The 27,981-nt window shown below is 42.0% G+C and overlaps 1 protein-coding gene across 2 annotated transcripts; it reads left to right on the forward strand.

The window, feature by feature from the left end:
* THOC1 (THO complex subunit 1) lies at positions 1-27,934 on the forward strand. 2 transcript variants are annotated; one of them, XM_068396147.1, is made up of 21 exons: positions 1-161; positions 4,050-4,123; positions 6,528-6,588; positions 7,312-7,378; positions 8,462-8,580; positions 9,866-9,914; positions 10,420-10,515; positions 10,805-10,887; positions 11,387-11,460; positions 12,074-12,182; positions 13,358-13,489; positions 14,825-14,925; positions 16,832-16,898; positions 17,043-17,093; positions 17,730-17,800; positions 19,451-19,546; positions 20,464-20,529; positions 23,922-24,005; positions 24,236-24,383; positions 25,381-25,459; positions 27,451-27,934. In XM_068396147.1, exons 1-21 carry the CDS (start codon positions 69-71, stop codon positions 27,744-27,746), a joined length of 2,016 nt encoding a protein of 671 aa, XP_068252248.1. In that variant the 5' UTR covers positions 1-68; the 3' UTR covers positions 27,747-27,934. The 2 variants fall into 2 exon arrangements, with proteins under 2 accessions (XP_068252248.1, XP_068252249.1); XM_068396148.1 differs by lacking the exon at positions 10,420-10,515.
* Positions 27,935-27,981: the final 47 nt, after the last annotated feature.

A 27,981-nucleotide genomic window follows, 5' to 3' on the forward strand; every position in this document is an offset into this window, starting at 1 on the left:
CGCCGCGCCCCCAGCCCGGGGAGGGGGCGGGGCGTGCCCAAGGTGCGCGCAGCGCCATTCGCACGAATATGGCGTCATCGGCACGCGCCGCGGAGCGTCGGTCAGTCGCCAGGATGTCGCCGCCGCTCTTCAGCCTGCCCGAGGCGCGGCTCCGCTTCACGGTGAGCTCGGCCAGGCCCCGGCGGCGGTGGGGGCTCGGGAGGGGTGGGACCGGGCGGGCGGGGGCTGCGCCTGCGCGCCGGGGTAGGACTCTGCCTCCCCTTCCGCCTGAGCGGTCGGGCCGGGCCGCGCCGCGCCGCCTCTGCCCAGCCCTGGGCCCGCAGTCCCGGCCGGGGCTCCCGCTGAGGAGAGCCCCGGGCTCTCCTTTAACGAGCGTTCAGCGCGGCTGAGGTAAAGCGGTATAAGTTTAGGGACTGGGCTTCATACCGGCTCAGCTTAGCCCGCCAAGGCGACGATCTGCCGTTTAGTTAACCAAAGCTAACGTAAAATAAAATAAAATTAAATTCTGGAGTAACCCCCGCAGCAAAACGGCCGTAGCTTATTGCGCTGATCTCCTCTGTGCCTCTCCTGAATGATGCTTTTCCATTGCCAGAGCAGGTGGGGCTGGATATGCACCCAGGCCTCTGGATCCTGCTGTCTGCAACCCAGTTTGTCAGGCAAAGGGATGGGATTTGCACAGAAGTGGTCAAGGTGCAGACGTTTGCTCTGTTAGATTGATTTTGTTACAGGATATACTAATTTTTACACCATCTTGTTAGCAGGAGTCATGTCCCAAGCGAACATAACCTGCCTGTGAGGCAGATGAAGTTGTGTGGAGTTGACAAGAGCCCCTTGGGAGGCAGTCCTGAAGGGCAAAGGAGTCCAGGAAGGCTGGACATTTTTCAAGAAGGAAATCTTAAAGGCACATGGAGCAGGCCATCCCGATGTGCCAAAAGGCAAGCCAGTGGGGATGAAGACCGGCCTGGCTGAACAGAGAGCTCTGTCTGGAACTCAGGGAAAGAAAGGAAAGTTTACAACCTTTGGAAGAAGGGACACGTAACTCAGGACTACAAAGATGTTGTGAGGCTATACAGGGAGAAAATTAGAACGGCCACAGCCCAGCTAGAACTTAATTTGGCTACTGCCGTAAAAGACAATAAAGAATGTTTCTATAAATACATTAGCAACAAAAGGAGGGCCAAGGAGACTCTCCATCCCTTATTGGATGTGGGGGGAAACATAGTGACAAAGGATGAAGAAAAGGCTGAGGTGCTTAATGCCTTCTTTGCCTCAGTCTTTAGTAGTAAGACCAGTTGTTCTCTGGGTACCCAGCCCCCTGAGCTGGAAGACAGGGATGGGGAGCAGAATGAAGCCCTTGTAATCCAAGGGGAAATGGTCAGCGACCTGCTACGCCACTTAGACACCCACAAGTCTATGGGGCTGGATGGGATCCATCCACGGGTACTGAGAGAGCTGGCGGAAGTGCTCACCAAGTCACTTTCTATCATTTATCAGAAGTCCCGGCTAACTGCGGAGGTCCCAGGTGACTGGAAACTAGCAAATGTGACCCCCATCTACAAGAAGGGCCAGAAGGAAGATCTGGGGAACTGACAGGCCTGTCAGTCTGACCTAGGTGCCGGGGAAGGTTATGGAGCAGATCGTCTTGAGTGCCATCATGTGGCACGTACAGGACAACCAGGAGACCAGGCCCCGTTAGCATGGGTTTATGAAAAGCGGGTCCTGCTTGATTAACCTGATCTCCTTCTATGACAAGTGACCCACTTACTGGATGAGGGAAAGGCTGTGGATGTTGTCTACCTAGACTTCAGTAAAGCCTTTGGCACTGTTTCCCACAGCATTCTCCTGGAGAAACTGACTGCTCGTGGCTTGGACAGGTGTATGCTTCGCTGGGCAAAAAACTGGCTGGATGGGCCCAAAGAGTTGTGGTGAATGGAGTTAAATCCAGTTGGCGGCCAGTCACAAGTGGTGTTCCCCAGGGCTCAGTACTGGGGCCAGTTCTCTTTAATATCTTTATTAATGCTCTGGACCAGGGGATCAAATGCACCCTCAGTAAGTTTGCAGACGACACCAAGTTGGGCAGGAGTGTTGATCTGCTGGAGGGTAGGAAGGCTCTGCAGCGGGATCTGGACAGGCTGGATTGATGGGCTGAGGTCAACTGTATGAGGTTCAACAAGACCAAGTGTCGGGTCCTGCACTTGGGGCACAACAACCCCATGCACCGCTACAGGCTTGGGGAAGAGTGGCTGGAAAGCTGCCTGGTGGAAAAGGACCTGGGGGTGTTGATTGATGGCCGGCTGAATATGAGCCAGCAGTGTGCCCAGGTGGCCAAGGCGGCCCACAGCATCCTGGCTCGTATCAGAAATAGTGTGGCCAACAGGACTAGGGAAGTGATCGTCCCCCTGTACTCAGCACTGGTGAGGCCGCACCTTCAATACTGTGTTCAGTTTTGGGCCCCTCACTACAAGACAGACATTGAGGTGCTAGAGCGAGTCCAAAGAACGACAAGAGGAAATGGCCTCAAGTTGTGCCAGGGGAGGTTTAGGTTGAATATTAGGAAAAATTTCTTCACTGAAGGGGTTATCAAGCATTGGAACAGGCTACACAGGGAAGTGGTGGAGTCGCCATCCCTGGATGCGTTTAAAAGATGTGTAAATGTGGTGCTTAGGGACATGGTTTAGTGGTGGACTTGGCAGTGTTAGGTTAACAGTTGGACTTGATAATCTTAAGGGTCTTTTCCAACCAAAACAATTCTATGATTCTGTGACTTGAGACTGTTGTAGGTGCAGCGTTGGTCAACAACAACACATTCCTTGTTCCGCAAGGGTCGGTTCTGGGACCAGTTCTATTCAATATATTCATTAATGACTTGGATGAGGGATTAGAGTGCGCTGTCAGCAAGTTCGCTGATGACACAAAACCGGGAGGAGTGGCTGAGATGCCGGAAGGCTGCGCAGCCATTCAGAGAGACCTGGACAGGCTGGAGAGTTGGGCGGGGAGAAATTTAATGAAATATAACAAGGGCAAGTGTAGAGTCCTGCATCTGGGCAAGAACAACCCCATGTACCAGTACAAGTTGGGGACAGAGCTGTTGGAGACCAGCGTAGGGGAAAGGGACCTGGGGGTCCTAGTGGACAACAGGATGACCATGAGCCAGCAGTGTGCCCTTGTGGCCAAGAAGGCCAATGGCATCCTGGGGTGTATTAGAAGGGGTGTGGTCAGCAGGTCGAGAGAGGTTCTCCTCCCCCTCTACTCTGCCCTGCTGAGGCCGCATCTGGAGTATTGTGTCCAGTTCTGGGCCCCTCAGTTCAAGAAGGACAGGGAACTGCTAGAGAGAGTCCAGCGCAGAGCCACGAAGATGATTAAGGGAGTGGAACATCTCCCTTATGAGGAGAGGCTGAGGGAGCTGGGTCTCTTTAGCTTAGAGAAGAGGAGACTGAGGGGTGACCTCATTAATGTTTATAAATATGTAAAGGGCAAGTGTCAAGAGGACGGAGCCAGGCTCTTCTCAGTGACATCCCTTGACAGGACAAGGGGCAATGGGTGCAAGCTGGAGCACAGGAGGTTCCACTTAAATCTGAGGAAAAACTTCTTTACTGTAAGGGTGACTGAACACTGGAACAGGCTGCCCAGAGAGGTTGTGGAGTCTCCTTCTCTGGAGACATTCAAAACCCGCCTGGACACGTTCCTGTGTGATATGGTCTAGGCAATCCTGCTCCGGCAGGGGGATTGGACTAGATGATCTTTCGAGGTCCCTTCCAATCCCTAACATTCTGTGATTCTGTGATTCTGTGATTCTGTGTTTCACTTAGAAATATTATTTTCATTACGCTGTTAGCCCAGGTTTGAGGTGTGATGCTCTGCTAGCTCACATGCCTAATTTGCTACGCACTTATTTGCTCTACTTGTTACAAAGTTCTCTTTGTAAACTGCCACATGGTGTGTGGCAAATAGATTTCTTAGTACTTCTGTCCTCTGTCAGGTAGAGGAAGGAGGAGATCCTTCTGGTTTTGTACTTGTTTCGTAACTTTTTTTTCTTTACTTTTTGGTAGACATCCACCAGAGAGGCTCTGAATAACAAAAGTATTAAGCCATTGATGAACGCATTTAACCAGGTTCCTGGGAGGTAAGTAAATGCGGCTTCATTTTAAAAGATGCCTACTCAGGTAATTTTTGGTAATCTTGTTGCTGGATCTTGTTCTCGCTAACAAGGAGGGTCTGGTTGAAGCGGTGAAGGTTGAGGGCAGCCTTGGTTGTAGCGACCATGAGATGGTAGAGTTCAGGATCTCATGTGGCAGGAACAGAATAGCTAGCAGAATCACAACCCTGGACTTCAGGAGGGCCAGCTTTGGCCTTTTCAAGCAATTGCTAGGGGAAATCCCATGGGACAGGGTACTAGAAGGTAAGGGGGCCCAAGATAGTTGGTTAGCATTCAAGGACTGCTTCTTCCGAGCTCAAGATCAGAGCATCCCGGCAGGTAGGAAGTCAAGGAAGGGTACCAGGAGACCTGCATGGTTGAACAGGGAACTGCTGGGCAAACTCAAGTGGAAGAAGAGGGTGTACAGATCATGGAAGGAGGGGCTGGCCACTTGGGAGGAATATAAGTCTGTTGTCAGAGGATGTAGGGAGGCAACTAGGAAAGCTAAGGCCTCCTTGGAATTAAACCTTGCAAGAGAGGTCAAGGACAACAGAAAGGGCTTCTTCAAATACATTGCAGGTAAAACCAACACTAGAGGCAATGTAGGCCCACTGATGAATGAGGTGGGGGCCCTGGAGACAGAGGATAAAAAGAAGGCGGAGTTACTGAATGCCTTCTTTGCCTCTGTCTATACTGCTGGAGGCTGTCCTGAGGAGCCCCGGACCCCTGAGGCCCCAGAGGAAGTCAGGATAGAGGAGGAATCTGTCTTGGTTGATGAGGGCTGGGTCAGGGACCAATTAAGCAATCTGGACGTCCATAAATCCATGGGCCCTGATGGGATGCACCCGCGGGTGCTGAGGGAGCTGGCGGAAGTCATTGCTAGGCCACTCTCCATCATCTTTGCTAAGTCGTGGGCAACGGGAGAGGTGCCTGAGGACTGGAGGAAAGCGAATGTCACTCCACTCTTCAAAAAGGGCAAGAAGGAGGACCCGGGTAACTACAGACCGGTCAGCCTCACCTCCATCCCCGGAAAGGTGATGGAACAACTTGTCCTTGGTGCTGTCTCTAGACACATCAAGGATAGGGGGATCATTAGGGGCACTCAGCATGGCTTCACCAAGGGGAAGTCATGCTCAACCAACTTGATAGCCTTTTATGAGGACGTAACCCGGTGGATAGATGATGGTAAAGCTGTGGATGTGGTCTATCTCGATTTCAGTAAAGCGTTTGACACGGTCTCCCACAGCATCCTCGCAGCTAAACTGAGGACGTGTAGTCTGGATGATCGGATGGTGAGGTGGATTGTGAACTGGCTGAAGGAAAGAAGCCAGAGAGTGGTGGTCAATGGGACAGAGTCCAGTTGGAGGCCTGTATCTAGTGGAGTCCCTCAAGGGTCGGTACTGGGACCAGTTCTATTCAATATATTAATTAATGACTTGGATGAGGGAATAGAGTGCACTGTCAGCAAGTTCGCTGATGACACAAAACTGGGAGGAGTGGCTGACGCAACGGAAGGCTGCGCAGCCATTCAGAGAGACCTGGACAGGCTGGAGAGTTGGGCGGGGAGAAATTTAATGAAATATAACAAGGGCAAGTGTAGAGTCCTGCATCTGGGCAAGAACAACCCCATGTATGAGTACAAGTTGGGGGCAGAGCTGTTGGAGTCCAGCGTAGGGGAAAGGGACCTGGGGGTCCTAGTGGAGAGCAGGATGACCATGAGCCAGCAGTGTGCCCTTGTGGCCAAGAAGGCCAATGGCATCCTGGGGTGTATTAGAAGGGGTGTGGTTAGCAGGTCAAGAGAGGTTCTCCTCCCCCTCTACTCTGCCCTGCTGAGGCCGCATCTGGAGTATTGTGTCCAGTTCTGGGCCCCTCAGTTCAAGAAGGACAGGGAACTACTAGAGGAGTCCAGCGCAGAGCCACGAAGATGATTAAGGGAGTGGAACATCTCCCTTATGAGGAGAGGCTGAGGGAGCTGGGTCTCTGTAGCTTAGAGAAGAGGAGACTGAGAGGCGACCTCGTTAATGTTTATAAATATGTCAAGGGCAAGTGTCGTGAGGATGGAGCCAGGCTCTTCTCAGTGACATCCCTTGACAGGACAAGGGGCAATGGGTGCAAGCTGGAACACAGGAGGTTCCACATAAATATGAGGAAAAACTTCTTTACAGTGAGGGTGACTGAACACTGGAACAGGCTGCCCAGAGAGGTTGTGGAGTCTCCTTCTCTGGAGACATTCAAAACCCGCCTGGACGCGTTCCTGTGTGATATGGTCTAGGTAATCCTGCTCCGGCAGGGGGATTGGACTAGATGATCTTTCGAGGTCCCTTCCAATCCCTAACATTCTGTGATTCTGTAATAGTTGTTATTAACTGATGTGGAATGTTTGCGTTTGCAGTGAAAATGAAAAGAAGTGTACCTTGGATCAAGCTTTTAGAGTTATTGTAGAAGAAGAAATAGTAAGTACTTTAAAATGCTACATCTTATCTCTTGGTAAAGCTCCAGTTTCTATTTGCAAGTTTGTATATTAATTTAACATCAACGTACTTTAGTATAAGGAAATACTGTTTATTGAAAATGTGAGTTATGTAAAAGTTACCTAATTAGGATTGAATATAGATGATTAAAGGGGGTTGGTAGGTAGGACAGAATGGCAGTATTTTACAGATACCACACTATAGCGAGAGGTGTTGACTTAGCCTTTTCCAGCAGTTCTTTGTAATGCTTATGAAAGTCTGCTATGCCTTGAAATTCTGGTTCATAAATATGCATTATTCTACAAGTATTCTTTAAGAGTGAGGTGGAGTGGGTCATCTGTTACTAGCATGTAACAAAGCTGCCTGTCAGCTGAAAAGACTGATGAAAGGAGTCAAATAATGTTTATGTTGGTATTACTTGAATGAAGGCTGAATCTGGGATATTAATTTTCAGAGGTAAATGACTCTCTCTACAGAGTAGGTATTGTAGAGTCTTTAATGGCCGGAAGCAGTCAAGAAATCTTGCTCCCTCACTAAAAACTTCAAATAGTTAACTGACAGGCCTGATTTAATAGATTGATTGAAGTTTTGGGAAGTTGAATGTCAATATTAGTTTTAAATATGCCTACTTGGAAACAAGAATTTTAGTTTTGTTAGATATATTTAAGTCAGAATAGAGAGTTTAACACTGTTTTGTTTGTTTAGATAAACAAAGCTCCATGTGAAAATCTCCTGGCAATTATTTCTCTTGCTATTAGTGGAGTCACAGAAGGTGAGCATCTTTCTCTCAAATCTATTGGCAGTTTTAGGGACCATTTAGGGGAATTTTAAAATCTTGATTTTTGTAAGTCATCTACAGAGGTTAGCTTTGATAATATGTGGCCCTTACACTAGTGGTTGTTAAGTCTGTTTCACGAGAGGAATGAAGTATAATATAACTAAATTCAGTTATATGTGTGACATTTGTGTTGGGATTTTTTATTTTTTTTTGTAGAGGAAGATGCATGGTTTTGTTTGCAGCATAATTAGCATTTTCTATCTTTGTCTACCACTGTAGAATGCTTAGAAGTCTCACATCATAATTTCAGAGCTGAGACCACTGAGGCAGAGAGGTTAAAAGGCTTGTAGGTTTCTCTGTCAGTCGCTGGCAGAGCCAGAAATAACTTCTGAGTATCTGTGCTCGTCTTCCAGTACTGACCTGTCAGTGCAGGGCTGTTTTTTAGGTACTTTAATCTGTTTCTGTAACTGTCTTTTGTGTCAGAAATCAGTGCGCTAATCTCTTTTGGAGAGGCATTCGCTCCCTTCCCCTTGTTTATTTGTTCACATTACGCATCAAATACTTGTTTGTTTTAGTAAGTACAGCTCAACTACATATGTGTTTTACGAACTGTAAAATAACAAGACCTGTGATTATGAGGAGTGCAGACACTACCAAACTACAGAGCATGGGTAGACAGACTTGGAGCATCGCTTTAGTGGTGCTTTACTTGAGGAAAAGACTCTCAAACTTCATGTGTGTGTGTAGCATAACTCACTGTGGATTTAGAAGTCTGAAAGAGTTCACTTGCAGTCTGCAAAGAGATGCAACATTGTTTCAGACTTTGAGGTTTTTAGAACAGTTGTTCTTTACTATTTGTTTTACCTTTGTGCAAAGCTGTTGTAAAGCTCATCTGCATATGTGTACATATAGAAATAGCTTTAATGGAAGTTTACGCTTTAGCCCAGGCTTTTTAGGATTTGTAGGAACTCAGGAGAACTCTTTTCTTTTTTATAACATACCATCTCTCAACTGCCATACATCTTTATTACATTTCAGTTCAAATTTGCTGAATAAAATATTCCCTGTTCCTTATAGGTATCTGCACTGCATCAACCCCTTTTGTGCTTCTGGGGGATGTTCTGGATTGCCTGCCTTTGGATCAGTGTGACAAAATTTTCACTTTTGTGGAGAAAAATGTTGCTACATGGAAATCGGTGGGTACTTTTCCAAAATGTGATGTAGTTGTCCCAAAGCTTCTGTCTACCTGAACCATTTTTACAAACAGATTTTAACTGTCTTTGTATCTGTTTGTGTTAAAATAGTAGCACTGAGCACATTTTGTTTTGAGGCTTAAAAATATCGGGGCAGCAGAGGTCAGAAAATTAATAATAAAAGCAATTATAATTTTGATATTTTATTTCTAACTCATTTCTCTACAGTGTTTGTCACATTTAGAAACCAGAAATTTAACTTCTCATGCACAATTTGTATGAGTAGTTTCTCTCTTGACTGATTATTCAGCTTCTTCCTCAGAGCTGCAGGAGATTCCTCCATCTCCAATTGGCAGGGAAAGAAGTCGTCTTGGTCACTTCCTTAATGAGCTTTCCATTGCAGGACTATAGCAATTGTGAATATGTTGCCCTAAAATATTTCTGCTCTTGACGAATAGTCGGTGTTTTGAGGCCTGTGTGAGGGTTTTACGATCTTGGCTGTGCCATGGTGCTGTAGCAGAAGAGCTGCTGTAACAGGCTGCTGAGCTTCTTGTGCTGCAGGCGCTGTTAATTAAAGAGGGAACGCAGGGTCTCGGGCAGAAGTCCTAACCTGCCGGCATTTTATTCCAAGATCATAAGAAATCTTGCATCTCAGTGTCCTTGGTTTGCTCTTTGGCAGTACTTCCAGGAACATAAGTGTCAGCAAATCTGTAGGTAACACCTGAAAAGCATTCCAGTTTCTCTGTGTTTTCCTAACCTGGATGTCCTGACCAGGACTGCCTCCCATAGGCATTCATTCAGGCTGTTCCATTTCAGATAACATTGTTTCCCCCGATATATTCACAAACTGTTCTTTATCATTAGTTCAAGTGTATCAATTTCTTTCTCCTGCGGCCAGATTACTAGTACTGTGAATGCTCTAAATCTTTTGTGTATTGCTCTTTGCTTATGTGTATAAATAATGCATGGAATAATAAATGCAATAAGTATAAAAATTAGTGTGTTCCAGGAAAAAAAGTTGATGCTTCTCTTACAGTTCATTGTGACACGTGGTTTTTCTGTATGGAGGCTGAAGTTAAATGCTGTGTTTTACGCTTTCTTGGGATTTGTGGGACTGCTTGTTTTATGTTGCCTTTTGTGAAACCTGCCTCTTATTTAAGGGAAGACTCAAATTTGGAGTTAACAGTAGGAATGACTCATACTTACTCATGGCTTGTGATTGAATTAAAATCTGCTCAAGAAGGTTTTGTGATCTCTTAATGATCTAAATACCTCTACTCCATTTCAGAATACATTTTACTCTGCAGGGAAAAATTATTTGCTACGAATGTGCAATGGTGAGTTGTAGTTTTTCAGGGGGGTGGTGGGGAATTAAAAAACTCCCTGTCTCAGGAAATGAAAATGAGTTTAATAATTTGATTTGCATTCCAGTATGTTCAATAAGTAATAAAAGGCAGATAGCAGATATTCATGAGTCTTGCTGATTAATGTAAAAGTTCTTCTGACATTAGGGAAGTCTCTTCATCAGTGAAGGTTGTTATAGAAGAACATCTGAGAAGTATTTATTCCTCAGCAATGACAAGGTCCATATCAGAGGCAGTATTTGAGCAGGATTTGTTTGAACTTATTTTTTGTTGCTGTTGAAGGTGTTAGGAGAATTAGTAGAATGCATTTGGAAAAAAATATGGCTGATCAGAGGAAGTTACTAGCATTTAAATTTACAAATCTTAGCGTCCTTTCATTAGCTATGTAGGTCATGTAATTAGGAAGTCTTGAATTACAGTGCGTGAGAAATTGAACGAGGGATAAATACTAATTTTCTTTACTTCTTACAATATTTAGACCTCTTAAGAAGATTATCTAAGTCACAAAACACAGTCTTCTGTGGAAGAATTCAGCTGTTCTTGGCTAGGTTATTTCCACTTTCAGAAAAGTCAGGTGAGGTTTTTTCAATTTCATCACACTTAACATCTGACAAAGACTATATGCTGAATCTTTCAAGTTTATGATGGTTGCAGACCAAATCCAGTTGGAGAAAATCACTTTGCACTTGTATCTTAGTTCACGCCTCTACCCTTCATATTGTGACTTTCATTTGTTATGATTTCAAACACAAGTTTTGAATGCTGTTTCTGAGAATTTAATATCAGCATCTCGTAAACAACTAACTGAATGAACAGACTTATGACCTTCACAGCTTCTAAGACTGACCCTTTGTTTTTCACAGGACTTAACTTGCAGAGTCAGTTTAACCTGGAAAATGTCACTGTTTTCAATACCAATGAACATGAAAGCACTCTAGGACAGAAGGTGAAAATTCCTATGTCCTTTTTCACTCATTCTGCAGTAATTGTGTAAGATGGTTTGTACAAAAATGTGCTACTGTGCTTAATATACGGAACTGTATGTTCATAATTTGGTTGTCCCTCTTCCAGACCAAGCTGCTGATTATGGAAATAGGCTTGTTACCTGGTACATCAAACTGTGCAGACTTTGAGGGGAAAGAAGTTAATTTGATTGTGAGGGATAAGCGCTGTCACTTACTGTACTTAAGTTTTCCCCACCGTGTACGGAGGACAGAGCTGTCCCTTCAGCTTTTTTGCAAGAGAAGTCAGGCTACCATTGCAAAGTGTGGGAAGACAGGAATTTGTTGCACATTTTACTGGAATAATACTTTAGAGATCTTTTTGAATTACCAGCTTAAGCTTTCTGGTCTAAAGTGTAATAGAATGTTTAAAGAACACTGTGATAAACTGTGTGCAAATTATAGTGGCATTTGTATAAGTTTTAAATTATTTTTTCCTATTAGCACACTGAGGAGAGAGAAGAAGGAATGGATGTAGAAGAAGGTGAAATGGGAGATGATGAAGCACCAACAAGTTGGTGAGCTTACAGCAGTTGTAAAAGTTGAAAAAAAGCTTTATAAAGTGAAAGTAAAGAGCTGTTTGGGAAATATCCTTAAATGTTGTACTTGGAATTCTACTTATGTCCTGCCCTCTCAAGATTAGATACAACCTAGCAGTGTCTTAGTCTGTTTAAGTGGAGTTGACTGGAAGAGAAAGAAATCTAGAGATTATTTGAAAAAGGTGCATACCCTGGCTGAGAACCACTGCTGATCTCTCTTTTTTGACAATTTTCCCAATTATCTCGACAAAACTTGTGCTAAGATGTATTCAGGGATTCTGAGTACATGCTGTATGTGCTTTTAGGGGAAAAGGCTGTGCTCTTCATTCCCCAGATAGTGGAAAAACTCCTAAGATCCCTTTTTCTTACTGTTTTTGCTTTGATGGTGAGAAAGTAAGAATAGACTGGATGGAAAACTCTTTTAGGCACAAATTTTGAGTTACAGATTTCTATGTAAGGGCTCACTGTTGACTCATTATTTCACTTAGAAAATGAATTATATTTTCTGGGATTGCACATTGCTGAGTGGACTCGAATTTAATATAACACTTTCAATATTGATGTTTGTTTTTTTTTTTTTTCTTTTCCCCAGTTCCATTCCAATAGATTATAACCTGTATAGAAAATTCTGGTCACTTCAAGATTATTTTAGAAATCCTGTACAGTGCTATGAGAAGGTCTCATGGAAAACTTTTCTTAAGGTAATCAGAGTTCATGCTTTCAACCATTCAGCCTAAGTAAAAATCACAGTTGACACGAGTAGGAGAGTGACTGTGTAAGCATAAAGCAGTTCAAACACTAATGCAATTGAAAAATAATAGTGCATGAGGAAATGCATTTTGCTGTTTTCTGAAGTGGGCCTTTGACGGTAAACAGATGTACAGTAAATCCCCTAATAAAACTTGTGTAAGTCAATAACAGAAAGACTTCATATGTTGCAACAATGTCAGAAGTACCTTTTTTGTGATTTATCAGCTGCAAAAAGCAGAACTTGTGGGTTTGGGTTTTTTTTTTCACCCGGGAAGATAAATAGTTCTACCTAGTCCTAGATCTTACTTTTGAATAGTCATATTGATCCCAGTGGGATCCTAAAGATGATAGGTTTCTGACGAAGCAAATCTCTTTATAGAAGCAATGACTTGAACGTCTCCTTCAGCCAGCTTTTTAATTTTGCTTAGTATGAATTTGAGGGTGATTTATTGCTAAGCTACTGTTTCTTCACAATTTGCCACTGAGTGTTTATTTAATAGCAAGAAGCCTGTTTTTTTTAATGTTCATTCTCTATGTTCTGGTAATAAGAGGTAACATCTGCTCAGACATTCTAATATAAATCTAGTTGATGAGGTCTACATTCTCAGCTTTCAAAAAAAAATCCACAAAAAAACCCCACGTGTGGTTCAGAGAAACTTCACAAGGCCATGCTTAAGTCTTTCTGATGAATTTTTTAGTTTTTTGTTGCAGCTTTAAGGCTCTGAATTGATTTTAAGAGCAGCACTGCAAATTTAACTCTCGCTTATGTACCTTTCTTTGTATATATTCTGAACAACTTAAATTGAGTTTGAATATAGCACTATCATCGTGCGGACCCTTTTTCTTCATAACGTCTAAACAACAAAGTGATTGTGCACTGTTCACAACCCATAACATTATTTTTCTTAGCATATTTTAAATACTCCAGATTATTAGATGTTCTGAAATGATAAATCATTTCAGTGTAGTGTTCAGAGAAGCCCTACATATTAGTGGCAAATGGGTTGTTTCAACTGGCTGATAGCAAGTTTACAAATTATTTTGCTTGCTTGTCATTAAGTCTAGTGTAGTTCTCTAACTACAGAGTTTTTGTATTATTTTCATGTGGTAAATAACTGTTTTACAGTACTCAGAAGAAGTTTTGGCTGTTTTCAAAAGTTACAAATTGGATGACACTCAAGCTTCCCGAAAAAAGTTGGAAGAACTAAAAACAGGAGGAGAACATGTATATTTTGCAAAGTTCCTAACTAGTGAAAAGGTACGTGATTTCTTTTCTGAGTCACAGACTAGTTGAGGTTGGAAGGAACCTGCGTCTAGTTCAACCTCCCTGATCAAAGCTCTCGGCTAGAGCAGGTTGATCAGCGCTATGTCCAGTTGGGTTTTGGATGTCTTCACAGATAGAGACTCCACAGTTTCTCTGGGTATCCCGCTACATTGTTTGATTGCTTTAGATAGATAGATTTATTCTATTCTTTTTTACTTTATTCTTTCTTTGTGGATTGCCTCTGTTAATTGGTGATTCAGGGACTTCAATTTCTGAAATAAGAGTCTGCAGTAAAGCTGACATTTATTGAATTCGATTTGTATTGTTACATATAGAAACGGAAGTTAGAGTAAATATTTTAAGATCTGTTGCTTTTTTAAGGTCTTTAGAATTACATTTTCAAAATTTGGCTGATGATGTGCTAACTGTATTTTCTGCCTCATAATAGTCTTATTTAAAATTGCTTTGAAAAAGATCTTGAGAGTTTTTAATTCTGTTAATATTAAGTCAAAAATACAACACTCTGTTGAACTGAATCCTAAAATTGTTGTCTTCATTTTAGAATAATATGTAACTTTAACTTTTAAATGCATGCATTAGCAGATGACAGAAAGCAAGTCTAAGTCCAGTATGAGTTTCCTCTTTCTGGGCTAGAAGAGTAGGTAAATTCTTCATAAGCCTTTGACTTGTGTATTGACAATTTTAAAATAACGTCGTATAGAAGATATAGAACCGGTTGCTTAATTAACACAGTCAAAGGCCTTTTTCTTTAAAGAATCTTCAAATGTTCCCTTTCTATGATCTATCATGCTGCAGCACATAGAGTAGAAACCAAGAGGTGTATCACTGTGCAGTGTTGATGAGAGTCAACACTTCTGTGGTAGCCGAATCCTTATGTTGTAGCCGGTAGTTCGCAGGAAAAGGGAGCAAGCTGTCCTGCAGTTACTGAAATATTTGAATATTTGTTTTTCCAAATTCTTGTTGACTTCAAAGTGAATGTTGTTAAATCCAGCGGTATAAAACTAGTTAAACAAATATCTAGGGATGCTTTTACAAGCAGTTCCTTGTACTTTTAAAAAATTGATTTCATTAGAAATTTTTATATTCTTTCCTAAATTGTGCTAGATGACAGTTTACCCATCTTAGTGCCTTATGAAGCACAGTCCTGAAAGTACAGGTGATATTGAATAGAGTTTCTGTAATGACTTGCCATTATTTTCTTGTAAAAATAGTCTCCGTGGAGACTACCTGAAAACATTTGTTGGATTTTTTCACATCTGCATGTTTAGTCTCTTTAATGTGTAATTCTTTTTTGTTGTTGTTCTTTAGCTGATGGATTTACAGCTGAGTGACAGTAACTTTCGCCGTCACATCTTGTTGCAGTACCTAATACTATTTCAGTATCTAAAGGGACAAGTAAAATTTAAAAGGTAATGTGGGAATATTTTATGTTTTGGGAATGGGAAGCTAAGAACTTGGAGATAAACCAAAATTGTTTTAAAAGAGTTTATGACTCTTTGTTCTAAGGTTCTTCTGAAACTTGCAGAGCCTTGGATTGGTAAAGACAGGACGTGGCTGAAGTTATTTTACAGCAGGAAAACGGAGGTCTCATTCTTGGCTTTCTCTGCTTCTCTCTGCGTGATTCGTTGCCCTCCCTTGCAGAGGCTCTGCTGTTCACTAGACTCACTCAAATTTGTGCAGTTTACTAAACCAGCAAAAAAACAATCTGCTCATCTTTGCAGAGTTAGTTTTCTGCCAAACTGGTGAGTTGAGTGAGGTCTCAGAGAACTAGAGGCCACTTAAGCTGGCTTAAGGTGAGTGCCAGCCATGAGAGGGAAGCAGTTTCTCTTTCGCAGCTGCAAGTTGTTAGACCAACACAAGGCACTTCTATGTGGCATCATTTTGAATCTATATTGACTCTGCGATGCAGCATTGGTTGTTGATTTGTTTCTTCCTAGTGTGCTACAGAACTCTGTCTAAAATGCAAGAAATAACAATGGTGATTATTGCTTTTACAAACTAATGGAACAGAATAAACCCCTATCTTTTCCTAGTCTCTAGTGTTATACTGAAGAAAATCCTACCTCTCTGTTCATTTCCTGTGCCCTTGACCATATGTGCACATAATGATTAACGTTTAAGGCAGCTGCCTTTCACCTGCAATATACTGCTTTTTATAAACATATCTCAAAGAACTTTGCAAACTAGATTAGGATGATTGTCCTCATTCTATAGATCATTTACCAAGGCGGTCTGGTGGCAGAGAAGGAATAGAATTCAAGTCTTCTGAATCAAAGTTCAGTCCTGTAGAGAAGATAGTCAGTAATTTCAATGGCAGTTCATTAGTGTTCATTAAAAGCACTCATTTATCAATGGTCAAGGATGGTATGACATATAAATGGTGTAGTATGACACTTGGTGGAGTTTTTGCAAAATAATACTAATTATTCCCTTCCTTAAAAAAGATGAGCTTTTTTTATATCCTGTTAACTGAGAGAAGCTAGTTCTAAAAGGCTTTCTCGTGTTAGTGACTTAGCCACGATCATGTTTCTGTTTGCTACTTAAGGTACCTACTGCTTCATAAAAAGCTGGTTGGTGTTATATTGCTTTTGAACACTGTAAATGGAATGTTAATGGTTATGCTTCAAGTGGATTCTTCTTGAACCAGTGAAAAACAAAGATGACATTCTCATCTGATTTTTAATATGTTTAAAAAAAGTTCTGGTCTGTGCTTGGGAGAGAAGCAAGTCATGTTGGATTTATTTCTGTGTTCTTTTCACTTCTGCTTACTGATTGCATTATAATTCTAGATGGACCGAGCAACTTGTTTAATGACTTCAGGTTGTGCTATATAGAATTCATGTTTTGAGGTATTCAAGATCTGTGTTCTGTATACAGCTGGTAGATTAATTGTTTCTTTTACTATGGTTTGTCTACCGTAGTGCTTTAGCTGGAGTTAGGAGAGGGGTTTTTTTTTTTGAAGTAAGTCTTTTTCATTGTGCCCACTTGCTGTGCTTTGACTCCAACATCAAGGTGTGATCTTGAATCACGCAAATGGACTTCCTATTGGATGAAGCTAAACCTTGAAAGCATATTCCACACACGCATCTAATTAACTCCAAAAACTAATAAGTGGTCAGTCCATGGGACCACACCAGAGCACATTCAAAGTACTTTCTTCAGGTGCCTTCTAACACCCCTGTGACGGAGTATAAGTAACTGTCCTCAGCACTATTTTAATGTGTAGTAAACTCTTCAAATAATAGAAAAAAAAAAGGTGAGCTGATTTAATGACACTTTTTTGTTGGTTTTTTTTTGTTTTTCTCTCAATTGCAGTTCAAACTATGTTCTAACAGATGAACAGTCTCTTTGGATTGAAGATACTACAAAAGCGGTTTACCAGGTTGGTACAGTAGATACTTCTGTAAAAATTACATGGAAGAATATGTAGCATGTAATATTGTATCAACCACCTTTGAAGCAATAACCACCATTTTCTTTGTTTTTTTTTTTTTCTATGTATTCTGCTACAATCTTCCAATCATAGCTTCTTTCAGAAAATCCTCCAGATGGGGAAAGATTCTCGAAAATGGTAGAGGTAAGTACTTTGCCTATCTGAACAAAGTCTATATAGCACGTAAAAAAGCAGTATCAGTTTAAACTAGCTTTTGGAACACAGCTGTAATATCTGAGAGCGCTTTTATTTCATCTCAGTAAAAAAGGTCTCATAACATCTTTTTATTTTTTAGTCATATTTTTCCCATGTTTTCATTAATGTGCTTTTCCTCCTTCTCCTGGGGAGAAATGGAAATGTGCATATATGTGCATGTGTACATACAGGAGACACTGGTTATTGGAAAAAAATAAGAAAAATTTTAAAAAATTCTTTGCAGAAGGCAGTGCTGTGCCCAAAGACATGAGAGTAAGATGCAAGTGAAATTAAAAAAAAAAAAAAAGTTGTCTTGCTTTCCTTTTTTTCCTTTACTTTGGCTGCATCTATTTTCTTAAGGAGAAATAAAGCATTTCCCACAATTATTGAAGAGAGGAGAGACAGTATTGTTGAATAAACTAAACCAGCTGTCTGAGATTGTACTGATGACCTTCAAAATAGTGGCTGAAATACACACACTATAACAAAGTTTCCACCTTAATTTTAATAGCTCAGTTAAAAACTTTGGGGTCAGCTCCAAAGGTGATTATGACCCTGATAATGTGCGATATTATGTTTCTCCAGCATATATTAAATACTGAAGAAAACTGGAACTCATGGAAAAATGAAGGCTGCCCAAGCTTTGTGAAAGAAAGGTAACTCTATTATGAAGTAGAAGCTTGCTGCTTGTTTGAAATGGTGGTTCAACTTCAGAATGTGTACTCATGATGTATATGAACATTAATGATTCACGCAACTTTGAGATTTTTATAGTTGAGTGTCTCTTCTGTGTGTGCAGAAGGCTCTTAGATTTCTGGCAAAAGTCTTAAGGCTTCATTATGTCAGTGAAGAGGTGACTATGAACGTGCAGGGTCTCAGGAGAGCATTCCTCACTGTCTCATGGCAACGTTTTGTTCCCTTAATACCAAGAATCCAGTGACCAAAGAGACTGGAGCAAGTTGTCTCCCCTCCTGCCTTCAGCACACCCTAGGTTGAAAAATTAGTCCCTGACTTTCCCAGACACCACTTTGGATCGCCTCTAATGAAGCCTTTGGCATTACAGCTTTGGTGGGGCAGCATACCTGGAGTTTTGTGTAACAGTTCTCCTCTTACGCACTTTATTTATTAGGTTTGCCACTTGGTGGTCATAACTTACCTGAAAGGAAATTATGATTTAGTGGCTTTTGACATTGTAAGGTTTCCTGTGTAATTAGTTACTAATGAGTGGCAAAACTTGAACTTTGGCTCCATATGTCTACTTGACTGTCTTGAGGTGGTCACCAAACATTCCTCTTCCATTCTTCTTCATTCTACACACAGACTGTAGCCTCTTTGTGATAAGGAGCATCTGGGTCATTATCTCTTTGCAGATTTCCTTTTATGGAATCACAGAATCAACTAGGTTGGAAGAGACCTCTGGGATCATCGAGTCCAACCTTTGACCTAACACCATTGTGTCAGCTAGACCATGGCACTAAGTGCCACATCCAGTCTTTTCTTAAACACCTCCAGGGATGGTGATTCCACCACCTCCCTGGGTAGCCCATTCCAATGCCTAATAACCCTTTCTGAAGAAATTTTTCCTAATGTCTAACCTGAACCTCCCCTGGCGCAGCTTGAGGCTATGTCCTCTGGTTCTGTTGCTAGTTGCCAGGGAGAAGTGGCCAACCCCCACCCCGCTACAACCTCCTTTCAGGTAGTTGTAGAGAGCGCCACCTCTTCATGGATGGAGAGAGGAGCCACCTCTTCATGACTTCAGCTGTTTGCAAAAAAAGGAGGGGGGCTGTGAGAAGAGAGAAATGACTGTTTGGGGGGGGGGAATGTAAAATTATTAAAAATGACTTTTATAAATGTTCTGTCTCCTTTAGATCTCACCCAGAGTTTCAGCTCGGGTAGGTCTTACCCTAACCTCAGTGCTCTGCGATCTCTTTTCTCTGATCCCATGAAATCAGGTGCACCTGGGGAAAGAGAAGTTGCAATCATAGAGCAGATGATCCCAGCAGCAGGGTAGATCATACTTAGTATGTGCTGCTGGCATAAATGTGATTTGTTTCTTTTTCTGTATCGGGACTCTGATAGACCTTCAAATTTGTGAGTGAACTGATTTTGGTGTGTGGAAAATCGTTTTCCTTATCCTGACTTTACCTTCTCTCTCCTCGTCCCTCCTGCCTCCTTCCATTCCTAGAATCCCAGTCCTTCTGAATATTTTCATTATGATTTAACTTGGCACAATCTGAAGTGAAATGACTTGATTTTGCTCTCTAAATATTACTGGTTTGATACTAAAGAGCATCTTTTTTCTTTAGACCTGCTGATTCTAAGCCAATGAGGCCTGCGAGAAAGAGGCCAGCTCCAGAGGACTTCTTAGGAAAAGGACCAAACAAAAAAATCCTTATGGGGAAGTATGTTGGATTTTTTTTCATTACAGGGTTTCTGTGTTTTGGTTGGTTAGTTGGTTTGGGGGATTTTGTGGGGGTTTTTTTGCCACCAACTGTTTTTTCTAGTCGGTAATTTTCAAACTTCCTCACTTTGGAACTGCCAAGAAAGAACAGCCAAGGGATCTGTCATTCTTTTAAAACTCGCAGTAGGCTTCCTTTCCTTATAGTCATCTCTGGTAGATCTCTTTTAAATAGTCTGTAAGTTACAGGCTGAAAATCAGTGGTTTCTACTTGTTGGATCAGTTTTTATACTTTTGTTCTCTTTAAGTTTTTGCTTAAAATGCATCTATGCCATGGATTTTAAAACAACACCCACTGGTATTTTATCCCTGGAGCGAAGAATTCTTCTTGATATGTCCTCTCCAATAAAAGTGCCATATTTTGCATGATACGAAGTGCTGCATTTTTCCACTTCCTTCTTTAGGAGAAATTATAGTCTTTTCATTGTAACAGTTCGCCCAACCTAGATCTCAAAGTTTTGACCTTATCTGGAGCTTCAAGACCTTGTACTGACTCTTAGTAAAATGTCCCTTCTGAAAAAGAAAGTGATAAATTATTTCATTTATCAAAACAAAATGGCCTGACCTTAGCTGGTTTGGGAAGAGACTGTTACTGTTTCTGACCACAGATCAGCAAGAGATTATAATAGAAATTTAATACATTATTTTCCTAATTTGCAACATCAGATAAGATTTCTGTCACTTCTGGTAATTCCTAATGTGGATGTATCACAAAGTTTGTGTGGTATGCTTTATTATAAAGGCTTGGGGTGAGAATTTCTGTAGTGTTGTTTTGTGTGTCTGTCTTTGGTGAATTATGGAACATGGAGCGATAGAATGATGAATGTGGAGTTTGATATGTGTTTATGCTTCTCTTTTCAGTGAGGAACTGACCCGCCTTTGGAATTTGTGTCCTGATAACATGGAAGCTTGTAAATCTGAGAGCAGGTAGGTAAAAAGTGATATGTCATTGTCTAAAGTTAACTTTCAGCACTGTAATTACACACAAAATTACAATTATTACCAAATTGGCATAAGGAAAGTACGTAAGATGATCTTATATGGTATGCCATTTCACTGTGTGTCTTGAGAGAAGTTGGTGGTGTGAATTTTTGTCTTGAAATCTCCTAACGGTTTTCTTCACTAATGTTTATGCTGTCAGTAATTTTCATTGCATAGTAAAGTAAAACCTAAGCTAAAAAACAGATGGAAACTGCCGTTTTGTAGAGTGTGATTGTATAATTAATTACCTTATATAATAAAGGAAGATTGCCAAGTCTGGCTCTAATGAAGGTAGCATGCTATTTGGCTATGATTTTCAAGGAGGCCTGTGCTTTGAACAATAGTAGATAGGAGGAAATTCGCTAGCAGGCCTTGTTTCAGTGCATACCGGATCTACTAGTGGTGCAGATGTAGAAAAATACAATTATTGGTTATCCCTTCTGCTTGCACAATTGTAGGAAATACTGACAATGTACTTTGCTACATAAGTTTGATTGTCAAAGATGTGGTAATCCCTTCTTTGTGCAGACATGATACCTAGTATGAAAATTTGGAAAAGGAATGGGACAGCTCCCAAACAGAACTTTCCTGGTAGTGGCTGTGAAGGCTGGGTACCTGGGGAGAGGTGCTAGCCGTGCAGGTGTCCTGAGTGGAGGAATTGCTTTTCCAGAGGTTGAGCACTGTGCAGAGGAAGTGCCCTCCTTTCTTGTGAGGCTGGGATGTGCAAGGAGGCCTCCAACAGGATACTTGCCTTTACTAGGCTAAGGGCTAAAGGTGGAGTTGTGTTTGGAACCAGAGCTTTTGATTCCCTGTGCATGATTGTATTGTGCTGCAACTTCTTTAAATTAAAAAAAAAAAAAAGAAAAAAAAAAAGAAACCCAAACAAAACAAAACAAATGGAGATAAACCAAGAAAATACATGCCATGATAAACAGGAAAAAGAAGATCCCGGGGGATCTGGATTCGGTTCCAGGTTTTATTGTAAGCTTTGAGACCGAATGTGGTCAAGTGACTGTAACTGTTTGCTTTGGTTCCTCGTGTCTTCATTCAAATGGGGTAATACTTCCTTACCTGTCTTCTTTTTAGATAGCTGTTCTTGGGATAGTATAGTAGGATTCAAATCAGATGGGTTTTCAAGATGGTGGCTTTGGTTCCAGTAGTCAGTGATAATACTACACTTAAACATGCATGGGGCACTGCTTTCCTGGGCAAAACATGTTTTTCAAAACAAAATTAAAATGAATTTATAGACCAGTGTGCTTCCTCTCCCCTCCCCAGCTGATTGACAGGTTCCCTTGTAGAAGCAGATGTGTCTCTGTCAAACATTAGGTAGGAGAAATACAGATCACTATGAGCTTGCTTTGCACCACTGGTAGTCTTGGCTCACAGTAACCTACAGCTCTTAAGTAATCTGTATTTCTTGCTTGTAGTCTTCATAGCAGCACACTGGCCTGATCACTGTGAATGTTATTTCTTGGGGTTTTTTTAGGTCATGGTTCCTTATGTACTGGTTTGAATACCTTTCAGAAGCAACTGGTAGCTGTTGTAAGAGCAGAAACATCAGTTGCCTTTTTAATATTGTCTTTTAAATCACAGAAGAGCTGAGGTTGGAATGGACCTCTAGAGATCGCCTAGTCCACACTCTTGCTCAAAGCAGGGTCAACTACAGCAAGTTGCCTAGGACCTTCTCCAGTCAGGTTTTGAATGTCTCTCCAAGAGTGGAAGCCTTCCTGGGCAACTTGTTCCAGTGTTTGATCACCCTCACAAAAAAGTTGGGTTTTTTTTCTGGTGCTTAAGTGGAATTTCCTGTATGTCAATTTGTGCCAGCTGCTGCTTGTACTTTCACTGAGTAGCATCGAGTCTGACTCTTTCTTCCTTAGTGCCCCTGAGCCTTCTCTTCGCCAGGGTAAACACTCCTGGCTCCCTCGGCCTGTCCTTGGACGTCAGATGTGGCTGTCCACGCACAGCCCTTTGCATGAACCCATGTCTTTTGTGCTGGGGAGCCCAGAACTGGACCCAGCACTCCAGATGTATCTTACCAGTGCTGAGCAGAGGGAAGGATTATCTCCCTTGACCTGCTGGCAGCCCTCTTCCTAATGCAACCCAGGATGCTGCTGGCCTTCTTTGCCAGAAGGGTGCTGCATCGCTGGCTCATGTTAATGGTATTGTCCACCAAGACGTCTTCTGCAAAGCTGCTCTCCAGCCAGTCAGTCCCCAGCCTGTACTGGTGCCTGGGGTTGTTCCTCCCCAGGGGCAGGACTTGGCATTTCCCTTTACTGAACTTCATGAGGTTCCTGTCAGCCAATTCCTCCAGTCTCTTGAGGTCCCTCTGAATGGCAGCACAACCCTCTGGTCTATCAGCCACTTGTCCCACTTTTACATTGTCTGCAAACTTGCTGAGGGTGCACTCTGTCCCATCATCAGCAGGTCAGTAATGAAGGTGCTAAATAGTACTGGCCTCAGTGTCAGGCCCTGGCCTATGCTAGTGACAGGCCTCCTGCTGGACTTCATGCCACTGATAACATCTCTTTGAGCCCAGGAGTTCAGATACTTTTAAGTCCACTTCAGATAAATCACTTTCTCCTGATGCTTGTAGACTTTGGACCTGTATTGAATGTACTTTAACTGAATTACCTTCAGCAGAAGGTACCAGGGATCACCGTGGGAGGTGAAATGAGCATGTTTGAGCAAGTCAGGGAGCCACTACGATGGGATCATTAAGTACAACATTAAGCTGCCTAGTATTTTTCCCCCTCTAAAATTAGTGATCATAAATAATTGAAGTTGGGAACTAATAATAGTCTAGCTTTCTCTGGTAACAGATGAGACTGAAATGGGGGAGTGGGGCAGTGAAGAGGCCGTGTTTTACTTATCCTGTCAAATGGCACAAAACTAACAACCATTTTAGATTCCTGAGTGCTTGTGAGCTGTGTGAGTGGCAGCGTGTTTCTAACACAGCCAGTCAGTTGATTGAGGTATTTTTCTGAAAGTCTCGTTTCCTTATTGCCAGAATTCTTGTCTTATGTCCCATAGTCCTTTTTCACCAAATGCAACTGACAGATATTTATGTCACCTTTTGGTATGGCAGAAGGTTTAAATATGTATAATAGACAGTGCTAGCGACTACTGGTACACTTCAGTGGTTATGCAGTAAATAACTTCGTAGCAACATGTATCAAACAGATTCTTTGCTTATTTGCAATTGTTAAATTTGAGTAGGTTGTTTTGGGGGGTTTTCTTCTTCAGTGGCTAAGCTTGAGATGCATATGAAGGAACTGAAAACCAGCTATTTTAGAGTAGATCGTGAGGAGTATTAAGTTCCTTGTTTTATTTTTTAGGGAATATATGCCAACATTGGAGGAGTTTTTTGAAGAAGCTATTGAACAAGCGGATCCTGAAAACATGGTTGAAAATAAGTACAAGTATGTCAGTCTTTTGTTCTGTTTTGCTTTATTTTGATCTCTTTCATGTTTGGATTGTTAAAGAAAACAGCCTGTTCTCTGTATTGCTAATATCTGTGTAGGACTCCAGTAATGTACAAAAAACTTTATAATCTTGGACACAATTATATTAATTAGGAAGTGACTCGGATCTTCTTCTGTGCTTTTATAGATGCCAGACTGTTAGCAGCCAAACTTGTATTTTATTATAGGGCTGTGAACAATTCCAACTATGGCTGGAGAGCATTGAGACTTCTAGCACGCAGAAGTCCCCACTTCTTCCAGCCAACAAACCAACAATTCAAGAGTTTACCTGAATATCTAGAAAACATGGTAATCAAATTAGCCAAGGAGCTGCCTGTAAGTAATATTATCCTATAATAATAAATGCTGAATCCATTTGACTTCCTGCCTGACACTCAGCAGTTTGTTTGGTACATGGGGAGGCAAAAAAAAAACCACAGGGGAAAAAAAGCTTGTAAAGTAAAAATTGGAGATGAAATTGGTCTAATTGCTGATCATCACAGTAACACTGGACTGTGAATAGCATAGACTAACCAGGTAACTGCTGAGCTCTGCTTTGTGAACAAACAGCTATGGCAATCCCGTTTTCTGGCTGGGTTGGTAGACAGGAATATATTTGTACCCAGCTACTTGGGTCCTGTGTTGCAGTGCAAACCACTTTTATCAAAGGTGTACGCCAGTGTTAGGGCTCATGAATATCAGTAGCTGTGGCTACTGGGGTGGCAGGAAAAGCGGCAGGGTGTGCAGCTGAAGGTGCCATGCTAAGTGTTACCAGAACTTTACAGCAAGATTTACCAGAGCTCTTCTGTCAGCTCCCTGACTCTTAAAATATGTGAAGAAAAATAGACCTTGTGGGGCTGTACATTTAAGGCATTAGTCCCTTGCATGTTCAGCAGTACGTATTTGAGGGCAGGGAGGGGTCTTTCAGATCACTTTGTACATAACGATAAGAGAGACGAACAGTTGGGGAAGGGAGCATTTTCTGAACCTTTGAGTTAGCACACAACCCAGCAATTTCATGCGGATGTGAGCCCGTGCTTCTGTGTTTGAGACCTCCCTTGTCTGTAATGTGTAGTTGTAGTTACTGTGAAGAGGAAAGAATCCTGTGAAGTCAGCGGACACTTTCATTAGGTGTTTTAGTTGATGCAGTGTTTTATTAGAACACTTGTTACTGGTGTTTTGGATACAGGAGACTGGGGAGGATTTTTAATTCTCATATGGGATTATGTCAGGTGTTGCCATTCTAACACACATTCCAGAGACAATCACAGAGCTGTAAAATTTATCTTTAAACACAAAATTAATGCAGTAATGTTTAGTTCTCTCATTGTAGCCTCCTTCTGAAGAAATAAAAACAGGCGAAGATGAAGATGAGGAAGATAACGATGCTTTGTTAAAGGAAAACAATGAAAGTAAGATTTGCATGTTCTCAGTCTTTTCACTTTCTCCCTTGATGTGTACTGTAGAAGCTGTGTTTTAACAGAGTTTTTACTGAGGGTCACCAGTCCTGGTTACCCCAGTGCTTCTGACCTGAACCCTCCTTTGTACCAAGAAGCCCAGCCTTTTCAGCACACAGGGCACCAGTAGCAACTTCTCAGTCTGGTGGCCTGCAGTGCTAAAAGCGTGCAGCTTGTGGAAGTTGGATGAGCACTTTCATTAGGAGCCTCTTCCACCTTTTCTGCTGCGTGCTGTATGTTTACAGTTTTAGTAAGCGTTTATAGCTAAACCGCCAGCATTGCTGTGTAAAAACCAACCTGAGCGTTCCTCACCCTGCTTTCCTGTTCATTCTGCTCTTTAATTGCCATGGGTAAGTGCCTCCCTCGAGCCCCTGCTGGGGTGGGTAGTTATGGGACTTTCAGAAATGGATATATGCCAACTCTGAGACCTTTACTTCCTCTCATTTAAAATATGTTAAAGGCAAAAGCTTCTCTGTGGGAAGAGCAACATTCCTGACAAACATCATCTCTTGTTTGTTCCTCTCCATTATCCAGTCCTCCTATTTTTTGTCTCTTGCCTGTAACCCTGGTATGTCATGCTTCAAAGTGTCCTTCCCTGTCTCCTGTGTCTGTGAATCTGCCTTCTTCCATCCTCGTTCATGCCTTCCTCTCACAGCACCTTCTCCCTTGCGTGTGGTAGCTCTGTACGCCAGCTCTTGGGTGCAGAACGGGCAGGTGGGGTGTGCAGGGCATGGAGGTCACACACCAGGTACCGCTGGCAGTGTGGTTGAAAGATTTTTCTTCTAGTGGAAAGCTTTCTGTGGGCTTCTGTGAAGCTCTCTTCTGTTGCCCTTTTCCATCCAGCACCTGACCTTGTCCACAGTCTCCTTGCCAATAGTGGAGTTCTCTCCTCTTCAGCTTAATACTGCCTGACACAGCCTTTGCGGTTTCTCTGTGGTGAATTTACATCTTTCTTGCCTTAAAGCGAAGATGATGGCAGAGCTGTGGTCCACTATGCACCCTTGTGTTTAGGAATAAGGGGAGTGATCAGTGTGCTTTTGTTGTTTTGTTGTTCGTGATCTTCCATTCTTTCCCCTCGATGTCGTGGGTTTAGTTCAGATAAATGAGAGTGACTCATAAGCACTGGAGAGAGTTGAAACTTCCACTCCGTGCCAGCTGGCTCTTAGGTGGCATAAGGGCGAGATATTTATTAAAAATTAAGAATATTATTAATTTCTATGCATAAGTAATTCAGTCTTTAGGGTTTTTTCTTTGAAAGTGTGAAATAAACATAGGTGGTAAGCCATAGATTGTAAACCATGATAAGCGATAAATGTGCAAACGCAGCTGTGTAATCTCTGCAGCTCTTGGCTTCTCAGCAGAGCACAGTGTTCCCTGTCCGTTATCTTGATGCCAGAATGACAGAAAAATCCCTTAAAGTACTGACTACATGTTAAAGTTACTATCCAATTTGCAGTCTTTCTGCTAATAGGAACACGAAGCTTTAGTAACTCAGTAAAAGGGAAGCGAACTATTTTTTTTTACCTGGGTTAACTCCATGTAAAGTGACTAAAATAAGTCCAAAAGACAATTAAATGTTAAAGATCACTCTGTAAAATTGCAGGCTGCTTGTCAACATCCTCGTTTTCATTTGGAGGAGGCAGTTCTGATATATATTTTAGGCATTAGCAGTTCTCTCTCAAACAGATGATACATAAAATCCAAGATTTTCTTTTTCATGGGCAGTAAGGGACATTCCTCTTGAAACCCAGGTACTACATCTGTAAAAATCCATCTGTTCTCTGAGCTCTTGAGTAGGTTTTCACAACTGAAGGAAAGGTGTAAGATATGTTTGTTAGTAAATAATAGGTGGTTTAAAATGGGGAGATCGGGGAAGATGCATTTGCAGTATCTGGAGACATTCCCTGCGTCTCACTGTGATTCTTTCTCTTCCCGCCCCCCCCCAGGTCCAGAGGTACAACGGGACAAAGCCATGACAGCTGAACAAATGGAGTCATTCGCTAACAGGCTTGGGGAGCAGTGGAAAGCCTTGGCCCCCTACTTGGAAATGAAGGATTCTGACATACGGCAGATCGAGTCAGATAGCGAGGACATGAAGATGAGAGCTAAGCAGCTGCTGGTTGCCTGGCAGGATCAGGAGGGTGCACATGCGACTCCCGAGAATCTGATTACGGCACTGAACAAAGCCGGGTTAAGTGACCTTGCGGAAAGCCTCACCAACGACACTGAAAGCAGCAGCTAACTCGCTTCAGCTGCGAACTTGTCATTTGGTTTTGGTGGTGGTGGTTGTTGTTAATTGTGACTGTTCTGGCGGCTGTTGTTGTTTGTTGGTAATTGTGACTGTTTAGTTTGTTGTTGTTAATTGTTGCTAGGTAACAGATTTTTGATAGGTATTTTATGTTCAATAAACAATAAAACTTTTTAATAATATTGTTGAGTTGTCCATATTTTCTGAGGAAAGGATTAGTCATCCTGAG

The sequence above is a fragment of the Nyctibius grandis genome, chromosome 3 (genome assembly GCF_013368605.1).
Source record: "Nyctibius grandis isolate bNycGra1 chromosome 3, bNycGra1.pri, whole genome shotgun sequence".
In the NCBI taxonomy this organism is placed as follows: domain Eukaryota; kingdom Metazoa; phylum Chordata; class Aves; order Nyctibiiformes; family Nyctibiidae; genus Nyctibius; species Nyctibius grandis.

Excerpts from the sequence above, each read along its gene's own strand:
- THOC1 (XM_068396147.1), top strand. The coding sequence starts at position 69 with ATGGCGTCATCGGCACGCGCCGCGGAGCGTCGGTCAGTCGCCAGGATG. Across the intron at positions 11,461-12,073 it reads GATGAAGCACCAACAAGTTG|TTCCATTCCAATAGATTATA; the intron begins GTGAGCTTACAG and ends TCTTTTCCCCAG. Across the intron at positions 19,547-20,463 it reads AAAAAAATCCTTATGGGGAA|TGAGGAACTGACCCGCCTTT; the intron begins GTATGTTGGATT and ends TTCTCTTTTCAG.